The following is a 24,831-nucleotide window of genomic DNA, read 5'->3' as shown; positions in this document are numbered from 1 at the left end:
CCACCAGAGAAGTAGATGGCATCATGGAATGGGCTGCCCAAATACCTTGAGAGAACCTACTTCAATACAGAAATAACGCCCCCTCCGACTGCACATCCGTAGTTGTCACCTACCACCCTACACTGAAACCCATATAGGGTATCATTCAAAAACTACAACCCATACTCAATGGGTACCCCATTCTGAAAGAAATCTTTGCTGAACCCTCCCTTCTGGCCTTCAAACAACCACCCAACTTCTCCAAGTTCATCATCAGAAGCAGGCTCCCCATAGACCAGGACACACCAACTCAAAGCAGCAGCACCATACCCTGCCAAAACAACAGATGCAAAACCTGCAGACATATCTCCACTGCTACAATGATCATAACCCCCAACAACACACCTTTCAAGATCCATGGGTCCTACACATGCCTATCACAATATGTGGTGTACTCCATCCAGTGCACTATATGCCCCTATAACAATTATGTGGGTGAAACTAGACAATCACTAGGCTCTTGAAAGAACTCACACAGGAAAATGATCAAACACAAAAACACCCTATCACCTGTGGGTGAACACTTTTCCCAGAGAGATCACTCTATATCTGACCTCTCAGACCTCATCCTGAAAGGAAACCTGCACAACACTTTCAAATGACGATCCTGGGAGCTTAAATTCATAACTTTGCTAGACACTAAAAATCATGGACTGACTAGAGACATTGGATTTATGGCTTATTACAACAATATGTAACCCACTAACAACCCCTCTAACTTTTTTTTTCTCCCCTTCCCTTCCTTTCTTTATGACTGAAGGGGTATTAACAGGCCACTTACCTTTGAATGGTCCTTGAAATATGTGTTAACTACTTATGTTAAACATTCTGTTCAACCCGTGTTTAGTAGTGATACTTTAAGTTAGGCTTGTTCTACACTACATGTGTACTTTGATATAGCTACATACTCAGTAGTGTGAAAAATCCACAACCCTGAGCTATGTATTTATACTGACATTAATCCCCTGTGTAGACAGCAATATGTCCGCAGGAGAGCCTCTCCTGCCAACATAGCTACTGCCTCTCATGGAGGTGAAGTTGTTAAGCCAATGGGCGAGCTCTCTCCCAGAAGCTTGAGTGTCTTCACCAGATGTGCAACAGCAGCGTGTAGACCTGCCCTTATTTTCCCAGACTTGAAGAAGAGCACTATGTAAGCTCAAAAGCTTGTCTCCCTCACTAACAGAAGTTGGTCCAATAAAAGATATTACCTCACCCTCCTTGTCTCTCTAGAAAAAAATGAAAGCATTTAAAATATAGAGAAACTGATTTGGAGAGCCATAGAAATAAGTGTTGCAGAAGCACATAAATTAAGGGCAAAATAAAATTTAACATTAGATTGCAGAAAATATTTTAAATTAGCAAGAAGGTATTTTCCCCCAAATATGTTCAAATTACACAAAAAGCATAGAAACTAAAAATTTCCATTAAAAATGAGAGCATAAAGTTTAAATCATGCAGATAACAATGAAACAAAATTTTGAAGAAAATTAATCTCAAGGTGAGCATTTCAAAGTCAGATGCTAGAGCACATAGTACATTTTCCATGGGGTGCCTGTAAAGCAGAGGACTCTCATATGTGGGCCATCTGAAAGGGATGAATTTCACCCATAGTATATAAATGATTTTAAGAACCTTATGATGAAAGACTTGATGAAGGCAGAACTGAAAATAACGAAGTGGCCAAGTAGCTAAACAGATAGAATTTTCATGTTCCTAAAATGCTGGTTTCAAACAAACAAACGCCGCCGCCCCCACCACCTTTTTGTTTCTCTTTTTATAACTTTTATTTATAGGCTGCAAACTCTGAAACCATTCCAAGTGTCTATGTATGCCCGAATAGAGACAGTAGTTAATAAACTAGTCATTTATGCACCTAAAATAATAATCAATTTTTTTTAACATTTGTGAAGTAAGGAATATGAAGAGTCAAGATTTTTTTGTTCCGTGATCAGTTTAATAGAAAGCAGCTGGTTTGTGCTGACACTTGAAAGAGATATTCTTGGTTTGCATGAGTAAAACTGAGTTCTTGTACATTCCTTAATATTTTTGTCAGATGCCATTAAAGGATATGAAAACTGCTAGTACATATGCATCAGTTGACGCTGTTGGGACCTCATAAGCATGCTATTGCATTTTCAACGGTATTAGACATGTAATTATGGGTCTAGGCAAAATGGATATATTTGCGTATACAAGTAATTGTGCTTTATTAGAAAGGACTCTTTAATGCTTTGATCTCTAATTCCTTCAACTCAAATACTTGAGGGATCTATTTGATATTAAAATAATTTATTAAATGGAGGCACAAAGAAGAGGGAGAGGTGTTTTATTGAGCAAAGAGGTGGTTTGCAGTTGAAGTACTTTTTGCCTAATATTTTGAAATATTGGTGGTATTTTGAATGTGCAACTCAGTTAACAGGAACAATTATTGCTTAGGCTAGAGTGGCTTAATTTCCAAGGTTCTAAGAGGAAAATCCAGCCTCCGCCACACTGGCAACAGTGGTCCTCCAAGTAGTGCAAAACTAGTATTGTTCCTCTGTGCAAGGGAAGCCAACATTGTTTAAAAAAACAAACAACCCTACAACACCTGTTTGTTGCAGCCAGGACACTGACTGGGATTGTGCCTTTACAGATCAAATTTCAAAATCCAGGTATAATTGAGGCCAAATATGATTATTGGCAATGCATTTATCCATATAATTTTACTGAAGATTTCTTTTTCCTAAACTAATAATGGTTGTATAGTAAATGTTTACAGTAGAGTTACTTAAAATTTCATATAGACATCAGTCTGCTTGAATAATAATGGAGGTCTGATTTTAATATTTCAGATGTTATTTTTAGCACTCGTACATTTTGTTGTGTAACATGCAGTTGTAAATGTATTTTTTATGAAAATAGTAGGGCTCTTAAGTGATTAAAAAAATTAATCGCGATTAATCACACGATTAGAAAACATAATCACGATTAATTGTGCTGTTAAACAATACCATTTATTTAAATATTTTTTGTTTTCTTAATTTTCAAATATATTGATTTCAATTACAACACAGAATACAAAGTATACAATGCTCACTTTTATTTTTTATTACAAATATTTACACTGTAAAAAACAAAAATAAATAATATGTTTTCAATTCACCTAATACAAGTACTACAGTGCAAACTCTTTATCATGAAAGTTGAACTTACAAATGTAGAATTATATACCAAAAAACTGCATTCAAAAATAAAATAGTGTACAACTTTAGAGCCTACAAGTCATAGACTCATAGACTTTAAGGTCAGAAGGGACCATTATGATCTTCTAGTCTGACCTCCTGCAAAATGCAGGCCACAGAATCTCACCCACCCACTCCTGTAACAAACCCCTGACCTATGTCTGAACTATTGAAGTCCTCAACTTGTGGTTGAAAGACTTCAAGGTGCAGAGAATCCTCCAGCAAATGACCCGTGCCCCACGTTGCAGAGGAAGGCGAAAACCCCCCGGGGCCTCTGCCAATCTTCCCTGGAGGAAAATTCCTTCCTGACCTCAAATATGGCGATCAGCTAAACCCTGAGCATGTGGGCAAGACTCACCAGCCAGACACCCAGGAAAGAAGTATCTGTAGTAACTCAGATCCCACCCTGTCTAGTGTCCCATCTCAGGCCATTGTGCATATTTACCGCTAATAGTCAAAGATCAATTAATTGCCAAAATTAAGCTATCCCATCATACCATCCCTTCCATAAATGTATCAAGCTTAGTCTTGAAGCCAGATATGTCTTTTTGCCTCCACTGCTCCCCTTGGAGGGCTATTCCAGAACTTCACTCCTCTAATGGTTAGAAACCTTCGTCTAATTTCAAGTCTAAACTTCCTGATGGCCAGTTTGTATCCATTTGTTCTTGTGTCCACATTGGTACTGAGTTTAAATAATTCTTCTCCCTCCCTGGTATTTATCCCTCTGATATATTTATAAAGAGCAATCATATCTCCCCTCAGCCTTCTTTTGGTTAGGCTAAACAAGCCAAGCTCTTTGAGTCTCCTTTTATAAGACAGGTTTTCCATTCCTCGGATCATCCTAGTAGCCCATCTCTGAACCTGTTCCAGTTTGAATTCATCCTTCTTAAACATGGGAGATCAGAACTGCACACAGTATTCCAGATGAGATCTCACCAGTGACTTGTATAATGGTACTAACATCTCATCTCTGCTGGAAATACCTCGCCTGAGGCATCCCAAGACCGCATTAGCTTTTTTAACAGCCATATCACATTGGTGGCTCATAGTCATCCTGTGATCAACCAATACTCCGAGGTTCTTCTCCTCCTCTGTTACTTCCAGCTGATGTGTCCCCAGTTTATAACCAAAATTCTTGTTATTAATCCCTAAATGCATGACCTTGCACTTTTCACTATTAAATTTCATCCTATTACTATTACTCCAGTTTACAAGGTCATCCAAATCTTCCTCCCAGCTTTGTGTCATCTGCAAACTTTATTAGCACATTCCCACTTTTTGTGGGAAGGTCAGTAATAAAAAGATTGGTCCCAAAACCGATCCCTGAGGAACTCCACTAGTAACCTCCTTCAAGCCTGACAGTTCACCCTTCAGTATGATCCATTGTAGCCTCCCCTTTAACCAGTTCTTTATCCACCTTTCAATTTTCATATTGATCCCCATCTTTTCCAATTTAGCTAATAATTCACCATGTGGAACTGTATCAAATGCCTTACTGAAATCGAGGTAAATTAGATCCACTGCGTTTCCTTTGTCTAAAAAATCTGTTACCTTCTCAAAGAAGGAGATCAGGTTGGTTTGGCACAATCTACCTTTTGTAAAACAATGTTGTATTTTGTCCCAATTACCATTGACCTCAGTGTCCATAATTACTTTCTCCTTAAATTTTTTTTCCAAGACCTTGCATACTACGGACATCAAACTAACAGGCCTGTGGTTACCCAGATCATGTTTTTTCCCTTTCTTAAAAATAGGAACTACGTTAGCAATTCTCCAGTCATACGGTACAACCCCTGAGTTTACAGATTCATTAAAAATTCTTGCTAATGGGCTTGCAATTTCATGTGCCAATTCCTTTAATATTCTTGGATAAAGATTATCTGGCCCCCCCTGCTTTAGTCCCATTAAGCTGTTCGAGTTTGGCTTCTACCTCGGATGTGGTAATATCTACCTCCATATCCTCATTCCCATTTGTCATCCTACCATTATCCCTAAGCTCCTCATTAAAGACTGAGGCAAAGTATTTGTTTAGATATTGGGCTGTGCCTAAATTATCCTTACCCTCCACTCCATCCTCAGTGTTTAGCGGTCCCACGTCTTATTTATATGGCTATAGAATCTTTTACTATTGGTTTTAATTCCCTATGCAAGGTCCAACTCTACATGGCTTTCTCGCTTTATCCCTTCATGTTCTGACCTCAATAAGGTAGCTCTCCTTGCTGATCACTCCCATCTTCCACTCCTTATAGGCTTTCTGCTTTTTCTTAATCACCTCTCTGAGGTGCTTGCTCATCCATCTTGGTCTACAACTCCTGCCTACGAGTTTTTTCCCCTTTCTTGGGATGCAGGCTTCTGACTGTTTCTGCAACCTTGACTTGAGGTAAATCCAGGCCTCCTCCGCCTTTAGATCCACAAGTTCTTCAGTCCAATCCACTTCCCTAACTAATTTCCTTAATTTTTTAAAGTTAGTCCTTTTGAAATCAAAAACCCTAGTCACAGATCTATTTTTATTTATCCTTCCATTTAGTTTGAACTGAATTAGCTCATGATCACTCAAACCATTACTTCAACCATTTCTTCTATGAAGTCCTCACTACTCACCAAAACCAAATCTAAAATGGCATCCCCTCTTGTTGGTTCAGCGATTAATTTTTTTGAGGTAATTGCATGAGTTAACTGCTATTAATCGACAGTCCTAGAAAATAGTATAAACAAGTTTGTTTTTGTCATTAAAATCCATTTTGTATTCTTTCATTGATATTTTAAAAACCTAGATATGCTGAAATAGGTTTGGTATGAATGAGAAAATTTATTTCTGTTTAATTCTTGAAGGAATTAAAAGAAGACAATCAAGTATTGTTGGAAACAAAGACGATGTTGGAAGATCAACTAGAGGGGACCCGAGCCCGTTCTGATAAATTACACGAACTGGAAAAGGAAAATCTGCAATTAAAAGCCAAACTACATGATATGGAGATGGTAAGTATTTAAATAGAAGATGACACTCATACCTGTGTTTTTAAGAAAAAACTGTTGTGCTTTGAATTTGCATTTGAAAGTTTTAATAATGGAAGGACTTCAAGTCTCAGTGGAAGAAAAAAGTAGGGCCTGAGTAGCTTACAGTTTTCAGACACACAGACATGATGTTATTTTCTTCAGTAGCTTCAGTTCTGCATAAAGAGACATCTAATCCAAAGGGGAAGAACCTACCTAAAAGTTACACAGTATTTAATTAAGTGGACAGAGTCTGTTGAGCAGGAATATAAAACCAGTGATACCATTCTTATCTCAAAGAAGGTTTTACTTGTTATCTGGTTGAATAGTCATCCAAAATTGAATTGGTTAACATTTGGAAAGTTAAAAACCAGCAAAGTTTTCACAAAAATAGTTTGTGTTTTGACTAGCTCTAATCCAGACAATGCAATATTAAGTTTAAAAAAAAACAAATAATGTTTGTATAACTATTATTATTTTTGGGTTTTTTTAATCTGTGATTTATCTTATTTATCTTACCAAAATACTAGTATGCCTTACCAAAATAATAAACACCCTCCTTCCCTTTACTTTGGAGCTGGGGGTGGAGGACTGGCACGGGAGTGAGTAGAGCCATTTCCACAAGCTTAATGCTGACAGAGAGTTCCTGTGTGCAGGGGAAATTTTCCATCATTTGTTTCCAGGCACTTTCAGGCCATTGTAATCAGTCCAGAAGTGGCCTTAGTAGACCAGAGAATCCACGTCATTATTTTGTAAAATAATGGTGTGATGGGTTCGGTCACAGAGACCCTCTTGGGACTGTCACCTGATGTGCTGGAATGACCTCTGAGCTTGTTTTCCACTGCCAGCTTGGGACTCCAGAACCCTGCCTTGTTACGCCAACCAGGCTAGTCTGCTGCAACACGGACCCAGGTCTTGTCCATTCCCCCAAAGCTTCAGACTTTAACCAAAAACTGCTCAGCAAGTCACCTATCTCCAGCACCAAGACACCCAGTTCCCAATGGGATCCAAACCCCAAATAAATCTGTTTTACTCTGTATAAAGCTTATATAGGGTAAACTCAAATTGTCTGCCCTCTATAGTACTGATAGAAATGCACAGCTGTTTGCTCCCCCAGGTATTAATCACTTACTCGGGGTTAATTAATAAACAAAAGTGATTGTATTAAGTATAAAAAGTAGGATTTAAGTGGTTTCAAGTAATAACAGACAGAACAAAGTAAGTTACCAAGCAAAAGAAAATAAAACATGCAAGTCCAAGCCTAATACATTTAAGCAGCTGAATAGAGGTCAATCTCACCCTCAGAAATGTTCCAATAAGCTTCTTTCACAGACTAGACTCCTTTGTAGTCTAGGCCCAATCCTTTCCCCTGGTACAGTTCTTGTTAGTTCAAGCTCAGGTGATAACTAGGGGATTTCTCATGACTGGCAGCCCCCTTTGTTCTGTTCCACCCCCTTTTATATCTTTGGTACAAGGTGGGACTCCTTTGTCTCTCTCTGGGTTCCCACCCTTCCTTCTAAATGGAAAAGCACCAAGTTTAAGATGGATTACAGTATCATGTGACATGTTCACATGTACTATAAGACTTCATTACCCACTGGCTGACACACACATACAGGAAGGCTTATAAGTAAACAGAGCCATTTATAACCAATTGTCCTAGTTAATGGGAGCCATCAAGATTTCAAGCCACCATTAATGGCCCACACTTTGCATAGTTACAATAGGACTTCAGAGTAATACTTTGTTTTTCTAGCTTCAGATACAAGAATGATACATTTATACAAATAGGATGAACACATTTATTAGATTATAAGCTTTGTAATGATACCTTACAAGAGACCTTTTGCATAAAGCATATTCCAGTTACATTATATTCACATTCCAAGCATATTTACATAAAGCATATGGAGTGCAATGTCACAAATGGCTACTGAATTTTATATTTTTATGCATTTTGAGGCAGACTATTTTAAAGGTTCATGTTAATAATTTTTAAGGAGCGTGACATGGACAGAAAAAAAATCGAGGAACTCATGGAGGAAAATATGGCTCTAGAAATGGCTCAGAAACAAAGCATGGATGAATCGTTACATCTTGGGTGGGAACTTGAACAGATGAACAGAACTACTGAGCTTTCTGAAGGTAAATGAATACTTGCCGCTAGTTTAAATAGAAGTTTGGAATAGTATAGCTAAACAGGGTATCAGAGTAATACTACGAAATAATTTTGAAAATAATGATGCTTGAAGTGGCCTATTTGCATGCATAGTTATTTCTACACTCATAAGGTAAAATCATCTTCACTAGAGCTATACAGGTTTACACCAGCTGACAATGTGACCCAATTTGTTTAATTTAGAAAACGGCATGAAAATAACTAAAAGACCTTATTTATGTAATGATTTTTGTGACATGCTGAAGAAAAATATGCCATTTTTCCATCTTCTTTGGAATCAGCTGGCTAAAATGGACATCTGTTAATGATGATAGTTCCACTTTGAATGGCCTCTGCAGGTTCCCACTTTTAAAATTAAAGCCCCTTTGCAGTGTGCCTCTTGAATCTCCCTCATCTAGTGCAGGATTCTGAGGCTGTAAAGGGGAATGGCCCAAAGATGGGCATAGTTTGACTTCTGTATTTGGGGGGTCAGCTCCAATCAGGCCAGTGGGGTTGCACATGGGAGGGCAATTTTTGTGCCTGTCCAAGGCTTGCAGTTTGGGAGGCAATGCCCTCCCCCCCAAACTACACCCAGGGGCCCAAACCATCCTTCAGTTCTTTGTGAACCTCTGAAGGTGCAATGAACTCTGTGTGTGTGTGTGAAGGGTCCTAGATGCTTCTCTTGTCATTTTTTCTTTTGCTCTGTTAGGGTTATTTTTATTTTAGTTACATTGTAGTTAGTCAACTTTTCTTTATTTAAGAAAGAAGAAAGTGTGCCTGTCAAGCACAGGCATCATCTAGTCCCATACAGAACTGGAGGGTTGGCATAAACCTGTTGATGGTTCTGGACAGATGTGAGGTCTGCTGATCTGACTCACCGAGAGCGTGCAAGGATCATCTGAAGCTCTAGAACAGGGGTTGGCAACTTTTGGCACGCGGCCTATCAGGGTAATTCACAAACCCCTGTTCTAGAATGTCCTATTGTGGGACTCTCTGCAGGTAAAATATTCAGAAATGCCCAAATTTCCAGGCTGGGATTCCAAGAAGGCTCCAAAATCCTCCAACTCTGGTTTCCCTAAGCTACCTTCAATATCATTGGCAGTGCTGCTAATTGGACTCATTGAGAAGGGGTCAGATCTGATGGCAGAGGAAGTTAAGTCCCAGCCAGATTGGCATCAGCATTATCCAGCCTCCTTGATGGCCTATCAAAGGCAATCAGCTATACAATTAACCCACTAAAAAATGCAGGGGCTACACCTTATGAATTAGCAAGACATGTAGGGGCATGCTTGTGGACAGAGAACTCTAAGGCTTTTCTATGCCATGTGCTGTAAGTTTGTGTTTGGGACAAAGGGAGTATGAGCCACATGGCAAAAAAATATAAAAGGCAGCTGCATCTTCCCCAGTTTGGTCTTCAATCCTGCTTCCAACCTCTGGAAACTGAGGTTCTCTACAAACAGTTCTCTACAAACTGAAGCATTAAACAAAGGACTGAATGACCCATCCAAGCTGTGGATGTGCTCCAGAGGGACTTTCAAGCCAGAAAACTCACCACTACTGCTAAGAACCTGAATTTGGACTTTGAAGTGTTAAGTATGTATCTGACTCCTTTAACAACTCTTTTTGTTCTCTCTTTTATTCTATAATAAACCTTTAGTTTTAGATACTAAAGGATTGGCTGGCAGTGTGATATTCTGGGTAAGATCCAAACTGATTTTGATCTGGTAAAGTGGCTGGCCCTTTGTGGATCAGAAGACCATTTTGTATAGTGAGCAGAGTTTTTAAATAACTTCTCACTGTACTGGACCTATGTGCTGATTGAGAACCAGAGAACTGGAATGCAATGAAGGGGGCTGTGTTATTTCCTTTTTAGCTTCTTGATAACCAATGTGGGGGATCAGGAGCACAATTTCTGACAGGTTGGTGAGTCTAACTTCAGTGTTAACCACCAGTGTTAGGAGAATCTGCTCTCCTTTTTGCAACCTGCCATGACCTTGGCATTTTCAGTGAAGGCTACCTAGGCACCACGAGTCACAGTGGACACAGCCCCGCAACATCTGTACTGGAGTTCCTCTCCTACAACCATCACTGACTATGATCCTAACCACCGATGTCTCCCTAATCAGTTGGAGGGCACATCTACACAAACACACAGGGCAGGGGAGATGGTCATCCACCAAATCCACCTTACACATCAACCTCCTAGAACTACGAGTGGTCCGCAATCCCTGCTGACATTTCCTGCTTCTCAAACATCATACCATAAGAGTGATGATGAACAATCTCACTGTATTACATCAACAGGCAGTGCGGACTGAGGTCCCATCCTTTATGCTCAGAGGTGATCAAATGGTGGAACTGGTATATCCAGAACAACATCTGCATTTCAGTCACGTACCTCCTGGGACACCAGAACACCAGTATGGATGCACTCAGTAGGACATTCTCACACAATCACGAGTGGGAGCTGGATACATGAGCACTTAGCCCATATTCAACCGATGGGGCCATCCCACCATAGATCTCTTTGCCACTCAACACGGTGCCCGTTGCCCTCAATTCTGTTCCAGAGCAGGACTGGGGTACGGATCTCTGGAAGACGTGTTCTTCATAACCTGTAATGCACCACTCCTTTATGCCTTCCCTCCTATTCTGAGTACTTCACAAAATACAGAAGGACCGAGTTCATGTCATACTAATAGCTCCGACATGGCCACGACAGATCTGATCTACTTACCTTCTACGTTGATGGTATGCTGACCAATCTCTCTCCACCTAATGCAGGGGCTCCTCTCACAGGACACAGGACGCAGTCTCCTTCCCAATCCACAGATGCTCCACCTCAAAGCCTGACTCTTCCATGGTTCCGGGGTCTGGAAATCACCTGCTCAGACACGGTCAAACACATACTTTTGAATAGCAGACATGACACGACCAGAGCATTTACATTCATAAGGGGACAAGATTTCACTGCTGATGTATCTCATACCAGGCTGACGCAGCACACACTTCATTATTCTTGACTACATTCTACACCTTAAACAGTCAGGATTAGCCAATAGCTGGATTAAGGTACACTTAGCGGCAATCACTACTTTTCACTTCCCCATTGACGGCCACTCCATCTTTACACATCAGCTAACACATTGCTTCTTGAGGAGTATTCAAAATCTCTATTCCCATATATGAGACCTGATCCCAACCTGGGAACCCAGCCTAGTCCTACGTTCTCTGACTAAGCCCCTGTTTGAAGCAATGGCAACCTGTTCTTATGTACATCTATCAATGAAAACGGCCTTTCTTGTCGCCATCACCTCTGCTAGACAGGTGGGCAAAATCTCGGCCCTCCTGGCATATCCACCATACACATAGTTTTATAAAGACAAAGTTACACTACACCCACACCCAAGATTCTTACCTAAGTTCCCAACATCTTTTCATCTCAGTCAATCGATACACCTCCCTTGCTTCTTCCCAAAGCCTCACAGTAATCAACAGGAGGCAGCTCCACACACCTTACATGTGAGGAGCACAATTAGCGTTCTACTTGGATAGGACTAAATCCTTCTGGAAATTGTCATGATTATTACTCCCCACCACCAAATAATCCAGAGGCACTGTTATATTTAAACAACGCCTCTGTAAATGGAGCTCACAGTGTATACATTTATCTTACGAACTCCATGAGACAACCTCCTACCTCAAACACATTCCACATGATCATTATCTTCCATGATTGCTTTCTTAATAATGTCTCCATTTATGACATTTGTAAGACTGTCACATGGACATTGACAGACACTTTAGCCCAGCACAATGCCATAGCAGATACTCTCCTTGGACATGCTGGCCTATCCTCAGGAGTACACGTCACCCTGAAACTCCAGCCTTCCAACTAGGGGCACTGCTTTATTGTCATCTACACAGGAGCACCCAAAGGGACATCACTCAAAGAATAGAGGGTTACTCTCCCTGTGCAGTAATTGAGGTTCTTTGAGATGTGTGTCCCTATGGGTGCTCCACTACCTGCCCTCCTCCCCTGTGCTTCGGAGCCAAAAATATAAGCTCTGCAGCAGAGAAGGAACTGGGGGTGGTCGGACTGTACAGCACTTTACATTCCACACACAGCGCAAGAGAGGGGCGGTGTGCCTGTGCGGTCAGACAGGCCCTGCTGGTGAAGATCTCTGAGCCCAGGTGCAGGTGGCGTTGCCGCACCTACAGTGGAGCACCCATAGGGGGACACATCTTGAAGAACCTCAGTTATTGCAGAGGGTGACTAACCCTCTCTTTTCAATCTTTTTGGTACTGACTTCCTTCCTTCCTAAACTGTGCCAGAGAGATCTCAGGGACTGGTGCCTGTCCACAGACCTGTTGTTGAGAACACTGTATCAAAGCATACCCAGCTAGATTGAAGGCAGCATCTATAGGATGTCTTTGCACAATGTTCCTCATACAGTTTTGCAGAGCCGCTACTTGAAGTTCTCTGCATGTGCTTCACGCAAATGTTTTCCAAATCAGAGCTCAGCTAGGGAAAGTGAAATTGCAATAATTTGTAATGCTTTCTTGAGCTGGCATCCAAAGCTGATATTTATTTTGATAGTTCTTCGAGTGCTTGCTCATGTCCATTCCATGTTAGGTCCATGTTCACAATCATTGATTTTTCCCTCATAAGAACGGTCATACTAGGTCAGACCAAAGGTCCATCAAGCCCAGTATCCTGTCCTCTGACAGTGGACAATGGCAGGTGCCTCAAAGGGAATGAACGGACAGGTTTTCATCAAGTGATCTGTGCCCTGTCACCCAATCCCAGCTTCTGGCAAACAGAGGCTAGGGACACCATTCCTGCCCATCCTGGCTAATGTACATCATGGCCTGAAAGATTCTAGAGTCACTCTTAGTCACTGGGTATGTATGCACCAGCACCTTCAAGGAAACACTTCAGGCCTCAACTGGTCTGCTTCTTGGCTCCAGCATTGCACCAGGACCTTTTTGAGAAGCAAAATGGATTATAAATGAAGACATCTGTCCCCACCCACTTCAGCCTCGCTCCCAGTCTCTCACAGATACTTGGGAGGCTGTAGATGGGCCAGACTCACCCCTGCAGCGCCGCCTGCTGGTGTCTTCCAGGAATTAGCTCGATTCAGCTCTGGAGCGCCTTCTGCAGGCTGGTGATCCACGTGTTCTCTGGCCCCCGTGTCCCTCCCTAGACCCGGTGCCCTTTTACATGGGGTGCTTCCCCCTGGCAGTAACCCCTTTCTCTCAGGGTCTCCCCCACCCTCTATCCCCACCTTGCCTCAGTATATGGCTACTGCCAGTCATTGTCTAGCCTCACGCCCTGGGGCAGACTGTAGTATCAGCCTACTCATCGCTGTCAAGGAGGGTTTGGACCTGCTGCCTTGGCCTACCCCAGGGCTGCCCTCTGCAAACCCCAGTACCTATTAGCCCAATGCTAGGCCGCAGCCTGGGGCTTTCCAGGCTAGAGCTCCCCAGCTCCTCTGCCATTCCCGAGCCCTGCTTCACTCAGGTATCTTATGTCCAGCTCCCTGCAGCCAGGCCCATCTCACTCTACAGCTAGAGAGAGACTGCTGAGCTTCTGGCTCACAGCCTTTTTATACAGGCCAGCTGTGGCCTGATTGGGGCGTGGCCCAGCTGCAGCCACTTCTCAATCAGCTCAGCTTAGTAGCTCCCTGCCACAACCTTCCCCCAGGGCTGTTTTAAGCCCTTCAGGGCAGGAGCAGGGGACCACCCTGCTACAGAGGCCCCAAGCAGAACTTTTGAGGGGTTGCCTGAAGACATTATACCAGTTTCTGTACTGTATCCTGCCCCCATTTTGTTTTCAAACTCTCTCTCCTGCTTCAGCCTGGACCGCTGGATACTGAGTACAGTGGAGGAAGGTTACACTTTCCTGCTTATTTCTCTCTCTCCCTCCAATCCCACTTCTTCATCCTTCTTCAGGGACCTTTCTCATCAGCAGCTTTTACCCCAGGAGGTGCAAGCCCTCCTCTGGGTAGGGGCTGTGGAGAAGGTACCTCAGAGCTTGAGAGGGAAAGGGTTTTATTCCCATTATTTCCTAATCCTGAAGGCCAAATGAGGGTCTCAGACCCATCCTTGACCTGCATTTCCTCAACAGTTATCTCAAGAAATTCTGGAGTGGCGTGCATATGTGCTGGTATAAGGGGTGTTGCTGGCTCCCCCCTCACTCAGTTCCTTCTTACTGCCAGTGACGGTGTTGGAACGTCTCCTTGCTTCGCAAGCTTTTCTTTCTGTCTCTACTGTGCCTAGTAGTGAATTTGTTGTATATAGTAGTTTAAAGTTGTATAGTTAATAGTTCCCTTAGTGTTAAGTTAGAAATACTTAGTCGCGGGCAGGACTCATGTCCCAGGCCCCAGACTTCAAACCTTGTGACTGTTGCAAAAAACCCACGCCAATCAGTGATCCCCATAGAAGCTGCCTAAACTGTTTAGGGGAAACCCACGTGAGTGACAGGAGTCACATTTGGAAGAGCTTCAGGCCATGGACCAAAAAGGACCGGGACGTTCATCTCCGAGTGCTCCTTATGGAGCTGGCCCTCACACCAGCCTTGGAGCTGATGAGATCGGACTCTACTCCAACCACTGTGGCCTCAGGGCGAAGCGCGCCACCAGCACTGACCTCCGACTGGCACTGATCCCCATCCTTGGTACAGGCTAAAAAGCAAAGGAAGGCTGGGAGGGGGCATTCTCCTATGTGCCATAAAGGAAAGGAGAGAGTAGGAAGAGAACAAAGACCCGAACAGTGCAGCCCTTCCCCTCCAGACGGTGGCCAGGCTTCTGCCAGCCCAGGAAGCGGCAGAGGCACTCGGCAGCTGGCTGCGGCGTCCATGCCGGAGGCCTTTCAGGCTGCTAAGGACATACAGTCCCTTCCGGTGCCACCCATGTTGGCTGCTGAGGTGCTCTGTTTGATAGGTAAATCTCAATCAGTGCGACACTGCTCCTCGCCGCAGGGGGTGCCCCGTCAGCGCTCAACTGAACAGCGCCACCAGCTCTCGGACATGAGTCGGCTTGCCTGCCAAAGTTCCCGGCCTCTAGGCAGCATTCCTCAGGCTCTATGCATTGATCGCCAGTGGTCTGGCCTGAGATGCTCTCCCAGCTCACGGCACTGTTCTGAAGGGTTGAGACGCCGGTCCCCAGAGCCGCATCACCAGTCGCGGGATCACCATTATGGTTCACCGTGGGCACGTCGACAGTCTCCCACACATTAGTCTTCTCATTCCCGCTCCCAAACTACAGAGCGGAACCACTCTCTAAGTGTGAGGCATCAATCTCCAGGATACCATCGCTGATGGGCCGAATGATGCCGCCGATCACCGCGGTCGCAGCAACCAGCACATCGCCCCCATACAAGTCCTCAATGGAGGTTTGCAGCCATAGCCAATGAGATTGGGGTAGACAGGCGGCCTTGGTCTTGTCCTGGTCTTCTAGACATGTCTCTCTCTCCTCGGGCTCAGACAGTGAGGAGGAGACCCTTCCCGCAGGTCAAGGCCACCCACTTGGGGCACTGATATTCCCCTCTGGGCCACCAGTGGCACTATGGCCCCAGGGCCAGTGTCCGGCTCCCTGGCAACTATGGAACCCCTGGGGATTTCCCCACCCATTGCAGGAGCATAGGTTGGCCTCGTGGGCTTCTGAAATACGTTCAGCAACAGTCTCCCACCCGCCCCCTGACTCTGACGTGGAGTCAGAGCAAGCTCCCCAGGATCTGCCAGCCTTGACTGAGGCTCCTGTGGCAGAAGTGGTGGAGTTGGTAGACCCACCTGTACCTGACTCATCATTTTTCCCAATGAGGTGATAGCAGGGTCCTCTCACTCGGTTCCCCAGGATGATGCAAGGGTCCACCATGAGCTTTTGAAGAGGGTCGCCTCAAACCTGGGGCTGGAAGCCAAGGAACTGGCAGAGCCCTCAGACTCCCTGTTCGATGTGCTAAGTGAAGCACCTCCTCCAAGGTGGCATTGCCGGTGCCCAAGGAGGTGGTGAAAATTAGTAAGGCCTTGTGCCAGACATGCTCCTCCCTGCCCCTCATCTCCAAGCAGGCGGAAAGAAAATACTGTGTCCCTGGGAAGGGGTATTGAGTATCTTCTTCTTCGAGTGATTGCTCATATGCATTCCAGTTAGGTGTGCGCGCGCCGCGTGCACGCTCGTCGGAAGATTTTTACCCTAGCAACACTCGGCAGGTCGGCTGGGTGCCCCCTGGAGTGGCGTCGCTATAGCGGTAGATATATACCCCTGCCGACCTGTCCGCTCCTCAGTTCCTTTTTACCGCCTGTGACGGTCATTGGAACAGTGGAGTGCGGCACTGCTGTCCTCCACAGCCCTAGCTTCTCGCTTGTTTTCTCTACATAGTTGTTGTATATAGTTCAAAAGTTTAGTATAGTTAGATTTAGTTTACTAGTTTTAGTTGTAGTTAGTATATAGTTACATAGGGAAATTGGGGGGCTAACCCCTTCTTTTTCCCCAACCCGGTGCGGGCCCATGCCCAAGGCACCGGGCTTAAAGCCGTGCTCGGCCTGCCAGAAGCCGATGCCGGTTGGAGACCCTCACGATTCGTGCCTGCGGTGCTTAGGAGAGTCTCACCTTCCAGATAAGTGCTGCATTTGTAAGTCTTTCAAGCCAAGGACTAAAAAGGAGCAGGACTTTTGCTTGAAGCCACCCGGCACCGTTCCCTTTCTCCTTCGGGGAAACGCAAGGCGGCACCGGCCTCGTCCAAGAAGGTCTCTGCGCCTAGGCCTGCAGTCCGACCTCCGGCGCCTCCGCCTCCGGCACCGACAGCGCACCAACCTAGCGCTGTACCGTTGACTCCGGCACCACAAGAGCCGTCGAGTCTGGTTCCACCTGGCTCCCCGGTGCACACCGCGGTTGAGCTAGCTCTCCCGTCAACGCCTGAGTCCTTTTCGACGGCGAGAGAGCTTATTGCGTTGATGGCACCAACGCATCCTCAACCCCCGGCGCCGCCGGTGCGGGTTATTAAATCAACGGGCAAGCCGGCCATAATGGGGCCTCCTTCCCCTGACCGGCACGACAGACGTGACTCCAGGTCTCGCTCCCAAAGACGTTCCCGTTCAGGCCGGTCTCGATCTCGGCACCGCTCACAGTCCCGGTACCACTCTCCTTCGCGGTACCGGTTGTAGTCGTGGAGACGCTCTCGGTCCCGATCACCGGACAGGCGATATCGGCACCGGATCGGCTCTCGGTACCGCTCATCCCGCAGCCGTTCTCACCGTCGGGACTCGAGATCCCGGTCGACCTCCCGGCACCGGCATGGTAGATGGTCCCGGTCTCGCTCCAGGCACTGTGATGAGCAGCACCGCTCCCCGGCACCGTCCAGGGTCAGAACGGCAGCGTCAGCGGCTCCGTCGCACAGCCTCTCGGCACCACCTTGGCCTTCGAGACAACCATCCGTCTCCTCCCACGCCGACAGTGCTGCTGACCAGCGCACTGAGCCTCAAGGCCAGGACCAAGGTCCTCCTCAATGGGCCTTCTGGACTCCGTGGGCATACCACGAGGCACAAGGAGCCCCTTTTGCGACTCAGTGCTCCAGGCCCTCCGACCACCGAGCGCCTGAGGCCACGGTCAGCAGGCCTCCTCCCACTGCCGTGGAAGAGGTGCCACTGTCGTCCGAGGATGCTGAGCCTCCTCCTGTTGCAGAGGCTCCACAGCAGCTCTCTGAGCCCCTACAGGACCCTCTGGTGCCGGGCCTGTCCTCCTCTTCCTCTCCGGATGAAGCGGTGGCAGGAACATCCACCTCGGGCCCTCCTCCAATTGACCTTCGAGCCCATCAGGACTTGTTGAGGCAGGTGGCCCAGAATATGAACCTGCCTGTTGAGGAGGTGGCGGAAGACAACGACCCGGTCGTGAATATAATATCAGCAGATGCGCCTCTTCGGGTGGCCCTGCCCTTTATCCGCACTATTCAGCGGAATGCGGATACCATATGGCAGTCACCGGCCTCCATCCCTCCGACCGCCCGTGGAGTGGAAAGGAAGTACATGGTCCCGTCCAAGGGCTATGAGTACCTCTACACTCACCCTGCTCCCTGCTCGTTGGTGGTCCAATCAGTCAACGAGCGTGACCGCCATGGCCAGCGGGCACCAGCGCCTAAGTCTAAGGAGGCGCGGCGCATGGACCTTTTAGGCCGCAAGGTCTACTCAGCCGGTGGCCTTCAGTTACGGGTCACCAATCAGCTGGCCCTTCTGAGCAGATACACCTTTAATACCTTGGTGTCTCTGACTAAGTTCTCCGAGCCTGTGCCACAGGAATCCCGTCCGGAGTTCATGGCCCTCTTGGAGGAGGGTAAGAAAGCGTCCCGGTCGGCCCTCCAGGCCTCTCTGGACTCAGTGGATTCGGGAGCCAGGACCTTGGCCTCAGGAATTACCATGAGGCGCATTTCCTGGCTTCAAGCCTCGACGCTCCCGCCTGAATTACAGCAGACAATTCAGGACTTGCCTTTTGACGGTCAAGGTCTCTTCTCGCAGCAGACTGACCCACGGTTGCAGAGCCTTAAGGATGGTCGCATCACGATACGTTCTCTGGGCATGCACACCCCGGTGACCCAGAGGAGGTCCTTCTGGCCCCAGCCATACCGCCCTTACAACCAGCCCAGGCCGCAACCAGACAACAGGCGTCGTGGCAGGGTGAATCGGCGTAGGCAGTCGGGCAACCAGGGGAACCAACCCCAGCCACCCCCGAAACCTGCTTCGGGGTAGAAGCAGAACTTTTGATGGGACGCCCGAGGACAGCCCACCAGTTTCGTTACCGGATCCTTCCCCATTATTTTCCAGCCGTCTTTCCCAATTCCTGCCGGCTTGGTCCCAGATAACATCCGACAGCTGGGGTTACCGCCTCCAATTTGTTTCGCCCCCTCCCTCCAACCCACCCTACCCGTCCCTCTTCAGGAACCCCTCTCACGAGCAATTCCTCTTGCAAGAGGTCGAGACTCTGTTGAGCTTGGGTGCCATAGAGGAGGTGCCAGAAGGCATGAGGGGCAGGGGTTTTTACTCCCGCTATTTCCTAATCCCCAAGGCGAAGGGAGGTCTGCGTCCAATCCTAGACCTCTGAGAGCTCAACAGGTTTCTGGTGAAGCTCAAGTTCCGCATGGTGACCCTGGGGACCATTATCCCCTCCCTGGATCCGGGAGACTGGTTTGCCGCCCTCGATATGAAGGACGCGTACTTCCATATCGCTATTTATCCTCCTCATCAACGATACCTTCGTTTTGTCGTCAACCACCAGCACTACCAATTCACGGTGCTCCCCTTCGGCCTCTCCACGGCTCCGAGGGTCTTCACCAAGTGTATGGCGGTGGTCGCCGCAGCCCTCCGCCGTCGTCGAATACATGTCTACCCGTATCTCAACGACTGGCTGGTCCGCGGAACGTCCCAGCAGCTCGTAACGCAGCACATGTCCATGGTCACAGGCCTTTTTCACAAGCTAGGCCTCCTGATCAACACTGAGAAGTCTACCTTGACTCCAACACAGAGGATAGAATTCATCGGCGCGGTCCTGGACTCCAATCTGGCCAGAGCCTGCCTCCCTCTGCTTCGGTTCTAGTCCATGGCTTCCATCATTCGAAGCCTGCAGTCCTTTCCGATAACGACGGTGCGCACCTGCCTCAGCCTCCTAGGCCACATGGCATCGTGCACTTTCGTGACCCTGTATGCGAAGCTCCGGCTTCGCACCTTTCAGACTTGGCTCGTGTCCGTATACCGCCCGCACAGGGACTCTATAGACACGGTGGTCACGATCCCGCGGTCAGCCCTCGACTCTCTCAACTGGTGGTTGGACCCAGGGGTGGTGTGTGCCGGAGTCCCATTCCGCCCTCCCCACCCCTTCATCACGGTGACCACAGACGCCTCGGCCATGGGGTGGGGTGCGCACCTCAACAGCCTGCACATCCAGGGCCGCTGGTCACCCCACGAGCTGACCCTGCATATCAACGTCAGGGAACTGAGAGCGGTTCGCTTGGCGTGCCAGACTTTTCGCTCCCACCTCCAGGGCCGCTGCGTGTCTGTCTTCACAGACAACACGACAGCGATGTTCTACATCAACAAGCAGGGCGGGGCACGTTCCTCCCTGCTTTGCACAGAAGCGATGCAACTGTGGGACTTTTGTATAGCCCACTCCATACATTTAGTAGCATCGTTTCTCCCGGGAGCACAGAACACGCTGGCAGACCGTCTCAGCAGATCATTCCTCTCCCACGAGTGGTTGATTCGTCCCGATGTTGTACACACAGTTTTCCAGAGGTGGGGCTTTCCCCAAATAGACCTATTTGCCTCCAGAGAACAGGAAATGCCACCGGTTCTGCTCTTACTAGGGACGCTCCCTCATCTCCCTCTCGGACGCTTTTCTCCTCCCGTGGACGGATCCCCCTGTATGCCTTCCCTCCGTTCCCCCTCATACACAGAGTGCTGCTCAAGCTCCGGAGGGACAGGGCCCGCCTCATTCTCATTGCTCCGGCGTGGCCGAGACAGCACTGGTACACCCTGCTGTTCGACCTCTCAGTGGCGAATCCCATTCCCCTTCCGTTATGGCCGGACCTCATAACGCAGGACTTCGGCAGGCTTCGCCACCCGGACCTGCAGTCCCTCCACCTTACAGCTTGGCTCCTGCGTGGCTCACCCGAGCGGAGCGTGACTGTTCTACTGCAGTGCAGCAGGTGCTGCTGGAAAGCAGGAAACCTTCGACTCGGTCGACTTACCTCGCCAAGTGGAAACGTTTCGCACACTGGTGCGGTCAGCAAGATCTCAATCCTCTCCTGGTGCCTATTCCCAAGATATTGGATTATCTCTGGTCCCTCAAGGAGCAAGGCCTCGCGGTCTCCTCCTTGAAGGTGCTCCTGGCGGCTATTTCCGCCTTTAGGCCCAGCATAGGGGAACGTTCCATTTTCTCGAATCAAATGGTTTCCCGCTTCCTTAAGGGGCTCGAACGCTTGTACCCACAGGTGCGGCGCCCATCACCTACCTGGGATTTGAACTTGGTCTTAGCAAAGCTTATGGGAGCCCCCTTTGAGCCCTTGGCCACGTGTTCACTTCTCTATTTGTCCTGGAAAACAGCCTTCCTCGTCGCTATTACTTCAGCGAGACGAGTCTCTGAGCTTCGTGCCCTAATGGCTGACCCGCCGTATACTATCTTCCACAAGGACAAAGTGCAGCTTCGGCCACACCCCGCCTTCCTTCCTAAGGTGGTGTCTGCCTTTCATGTGAACCAGGACATCTTCCTCCCGGTTTTCTTCCCTAAACCGCACGCATCACGCCGGGAACAACAGCTTCATAGCCTGGACATTCGTAGGGCCCTCGCTTTCTATATAAAGCGAATGAAGCCCTTCCGGCGTTCGCCCCAGCTCTTCGTGGCGGTAGCAGATCGCATGAAGGGCATGCCAGTCTCTTCTCAGCGAATCTCATCCTGGGTGACATCATGTATCAGGACATGCTACGAGCTTGCTCACGTTCCGGCTAGCCATCTCACCGCTCACTCTACAAGAGCACAAGCCTCTTCTGCTGCCTTCCTGGCTCATGTCCCCATTCAGGACATCTGTCAGGCGGCGACCTGGTCTTCCGTTCACACCTTTGCTTCCCACTACGCATTGGTGCAACAATCCAGAGACGATGCAGCCTTTGGCTCAGCAGTCTTGCATTCTGCCACGTCTCACTCCGACCCCACCGCCTAGGGTAAGGCTTGGGAATCACCTAACTGGAATGCATATGAGCAATCACTCAAAGAAGAAAAGACGGTTACTCACCGTTGTAACTGTTGTTCTTCGAGATGTGTTGCTCATATCCATTCCAGACCCGCCCTCCTTCCCCACTGTCGGAGTAGCCAGCAAGAAGGAACTGAGGAGCGGACGGGTCGGCAGGGGTATATATCTAGCGCTATAGCGACGCCACTCCAGGGGGCGCCCAGCCGACCCGCCGAGTGTTGCTAGGGTAAAAATCTTCCGACGAGCATGCACGCAGCACGTGCACACCTAACTGGAATGGATATGAGCAACACATCTCGAAGAACAACAGTTACAACGGTGAGTAACCGTCTTTTTTTACCCAACCTGCCCCAAGCTCACTAGTTATGTTGGCAGCCAGTGAGCGCAATAGACAACGCCAACCGGGATCAGCACTTAAGAACAAGGAGGCAAAGAAGTTTACAGATTCACTGCCAAAGGAGCCCAAGAAGGAATTCCTGGCTATCCTCGATGAGGGCAGAGTTGTGGGCCAGGGCAGCCCTCCAAGCGGCCTCAGATGCATCAAGACTGTGTGGCCTGGGCCATGGCTTCAGCCTTTTTCTTTGAGGCAGATGTCCTGGTTGCAGTCATCGGGCCTATTGATGGAGGTTCAACAATCCATCCAGAACCTCCCATTTGATGGCCTGGCACTGTTTTGGGAGCAAACAGGCTACCTTGCACTCCCTGGGCCTTTACACGCCAGGGCCAACGAAGAAGCGGTATAAACCACAACAGCCCCACTGGTTTGGGAGCCAACCTCGGTCAGACCCCTTCCACAAGAAGGGCAAGGACTATAAGCACCGACAAGGCCATCAGCCAGCACACTCAGTTCACTCGAGCTCCACCTGTAACTAATTGGGTAACAAGCAGGCATTTTGAGGGTGCGCTCAAGAGTGACCTTCTATTCTGTGTCCTGGATCCTGCTCCCATGTTGTTTTCCAAACATTTGTCCCCCTTCCTCCCTGCCTGGGCCTCTATAACATTGGTCCAATGGGTCCTCAGCACAGTAGCAGGGGGATATACCCTCCAGTTTATTTCTAGCTACCCCTCCCACCCTCCCTTCCTGTCCCTCTTCAGGGACCCTTCTCATGAGCATCTGCTCGCTCAGGAGGTGCAGGGCGTTCTGTGGGTGGCAGCCATGGAGGCAGTCCCTCTGCACTTGAGGGGGAAAGCGTTTTATTCATGCTATTTTTTTTTCCCCAAAAACCAAGGGGGGTCTATTACCCATCCTCGACCTGCAAAACATCAACAAGTATCTCAAGAAGTTGAAGGTCCTTCCCTGGATCCGGGAGACTGGTATGCTGCCCTCGATCTGAAAGACACTTACTTTCACATATCAATATTTCACGGACATAGACTGTTCCTACATTTCGTAGTTGAGACTACACGCTGCCAATTCGCAGTGCTCCCTTTTGGCCTCGCAACGACACCACGGCTGTTTACGAAATACATGTCAGTGGTGGTGGCGGTCTACCTCAGAGGTTGGGTATCCAGATTTACCTGTACCTTGATGACTGGCTCATCAAGGGCCGCTCCAGGGTCCAGGTCCAGCGCAGCATCGAGATGTTGCAAGCCATTTGTTAAGCTCTGGGCCTGTTGATGAACAAAAATCAGTGTTAATCCTGGTCCAACTGATAGTTTATCAGAGCAGTACTTGACTCTCTCCAAGCCAGAGCATTCCTGCCAGAGGCCAGGTTCAGGGCAAAATCAGATCTGATTGCTAGCATCACTGCTCATCTGCTCACCACTATCTGGGTCTGTCTCAGACTATTGGTGCACATGGCAGCATGCACATATGTACTATGACATGTGAGAGTCAGGCTGCATCCCCTCCAGATGTGGCTGGTGTTGGTCTACTCCCTGGCCAGACATCACCCAGACAAGGTCACTATGATCTCTCTGCAAGTGCTTACCTCTACAGTGGTGGTCTGACCCAATTCTGATGTTGGAAGGTGTGCTGTTTGCGAGCCCGCAACCCACGATCTCCCTGATTTCAAATGCGTCCAACCTCAATTGGGGAGCACATCTCAGTATGCTGCGGACTGAAGGGTTATGGTCTCAAAAGGAACTCACATTGCATATAAACATCAGGGAGCTCAGAGCCATCCACCTGGGTTGTGGTGTCTTCCTTCTCCAATTCTCAGGCCAGGTAGTGAAAGACGAACAACACGGCCTCCATGTTCTATGTCAACAGGCAGGGGGGAGCTCGATCATCAGCTCTGTGCTGGGAGTTCTGCATCCAGCATGCAATCCACCTGGAAGCCTCACACCTCCCCGGTGTCCAGAACACGCTGACGGATCACCTTAGCAAGTCCTTCTTCTCTCACCACAAGTGGTCTCTTCTCTCGGAGGTTGTCAGAATGCTCTTCCAGAAGTTGGGTGCTCCCCAAGTGGACCTGTTCGCCACCAGACAGAACAGAAACTGTCATCAGTTTTGTACTCTCCAAAGCCTCGGTAGAGGCTCATTATCCGATGCCTTTCTCCTGTCTTGCTCGGGCACCTGATGTACGCCTTCCCACCAATTCTGCTCATCAGCAAAGTGCTCTCAAAAATCAAGAGGGACAAGGCACAGGTCATTATGATCGCCCTATCATGGCCTCGCCAGCATTGGTTCGGCATGCTCATGGACCTGGCTGTTGCAGCTCCATGGCCACTTCCCAGCCACCCGGA

General features: G+C 47.8%; 1 protein-coding gene across 6 annotated transcripts in view; it reads left to right on the top strand.

Annotated features, from left to right (window-relative positions):
* Positions 1-24,831, top strand: part of CCDC88A (coiled-coil domain containing 88A) — a 368,487-nt gene that overhangs the window by 232,192 nt on the left and 111,464 nt on the right. For all 6 annotated transcript variants that reach the window (XM_045009683.1, XM_045009682.1, XM_045009681.1 and 3 more), the window contains 2 exons: positions 6,093-6,239; positions 8,255-8,399. In XM_045009683.1, coding sequence (XP_044865618.1) covers positions 6,093-6,239; positions 8,255-8,399 — 292 coding nt within the window. The remainder of the gene's footprint in view (positions 1-6,092; positions 6,240-8,254; positions 8,400-24,831) is intronic.

This window comes from Mauremys mutica, chromosome 3 (genome assembly GCF_020497125.1).
Source record: "Mauremys mutica isolate MM-2020 ecotype Southern chromosome 3, ASM2049712v1, whole genome shotgun sequence".
Classification (NCBI taxonomy): domain Eukaryota; kingdom Metazoa; phylum Chordata; order Testudines; family Geoemydidae; genus Mauremys; species Mauremys mutica.
This window is presented reverse-complemented; position numbering and strand designations above follow the sequence as displayed.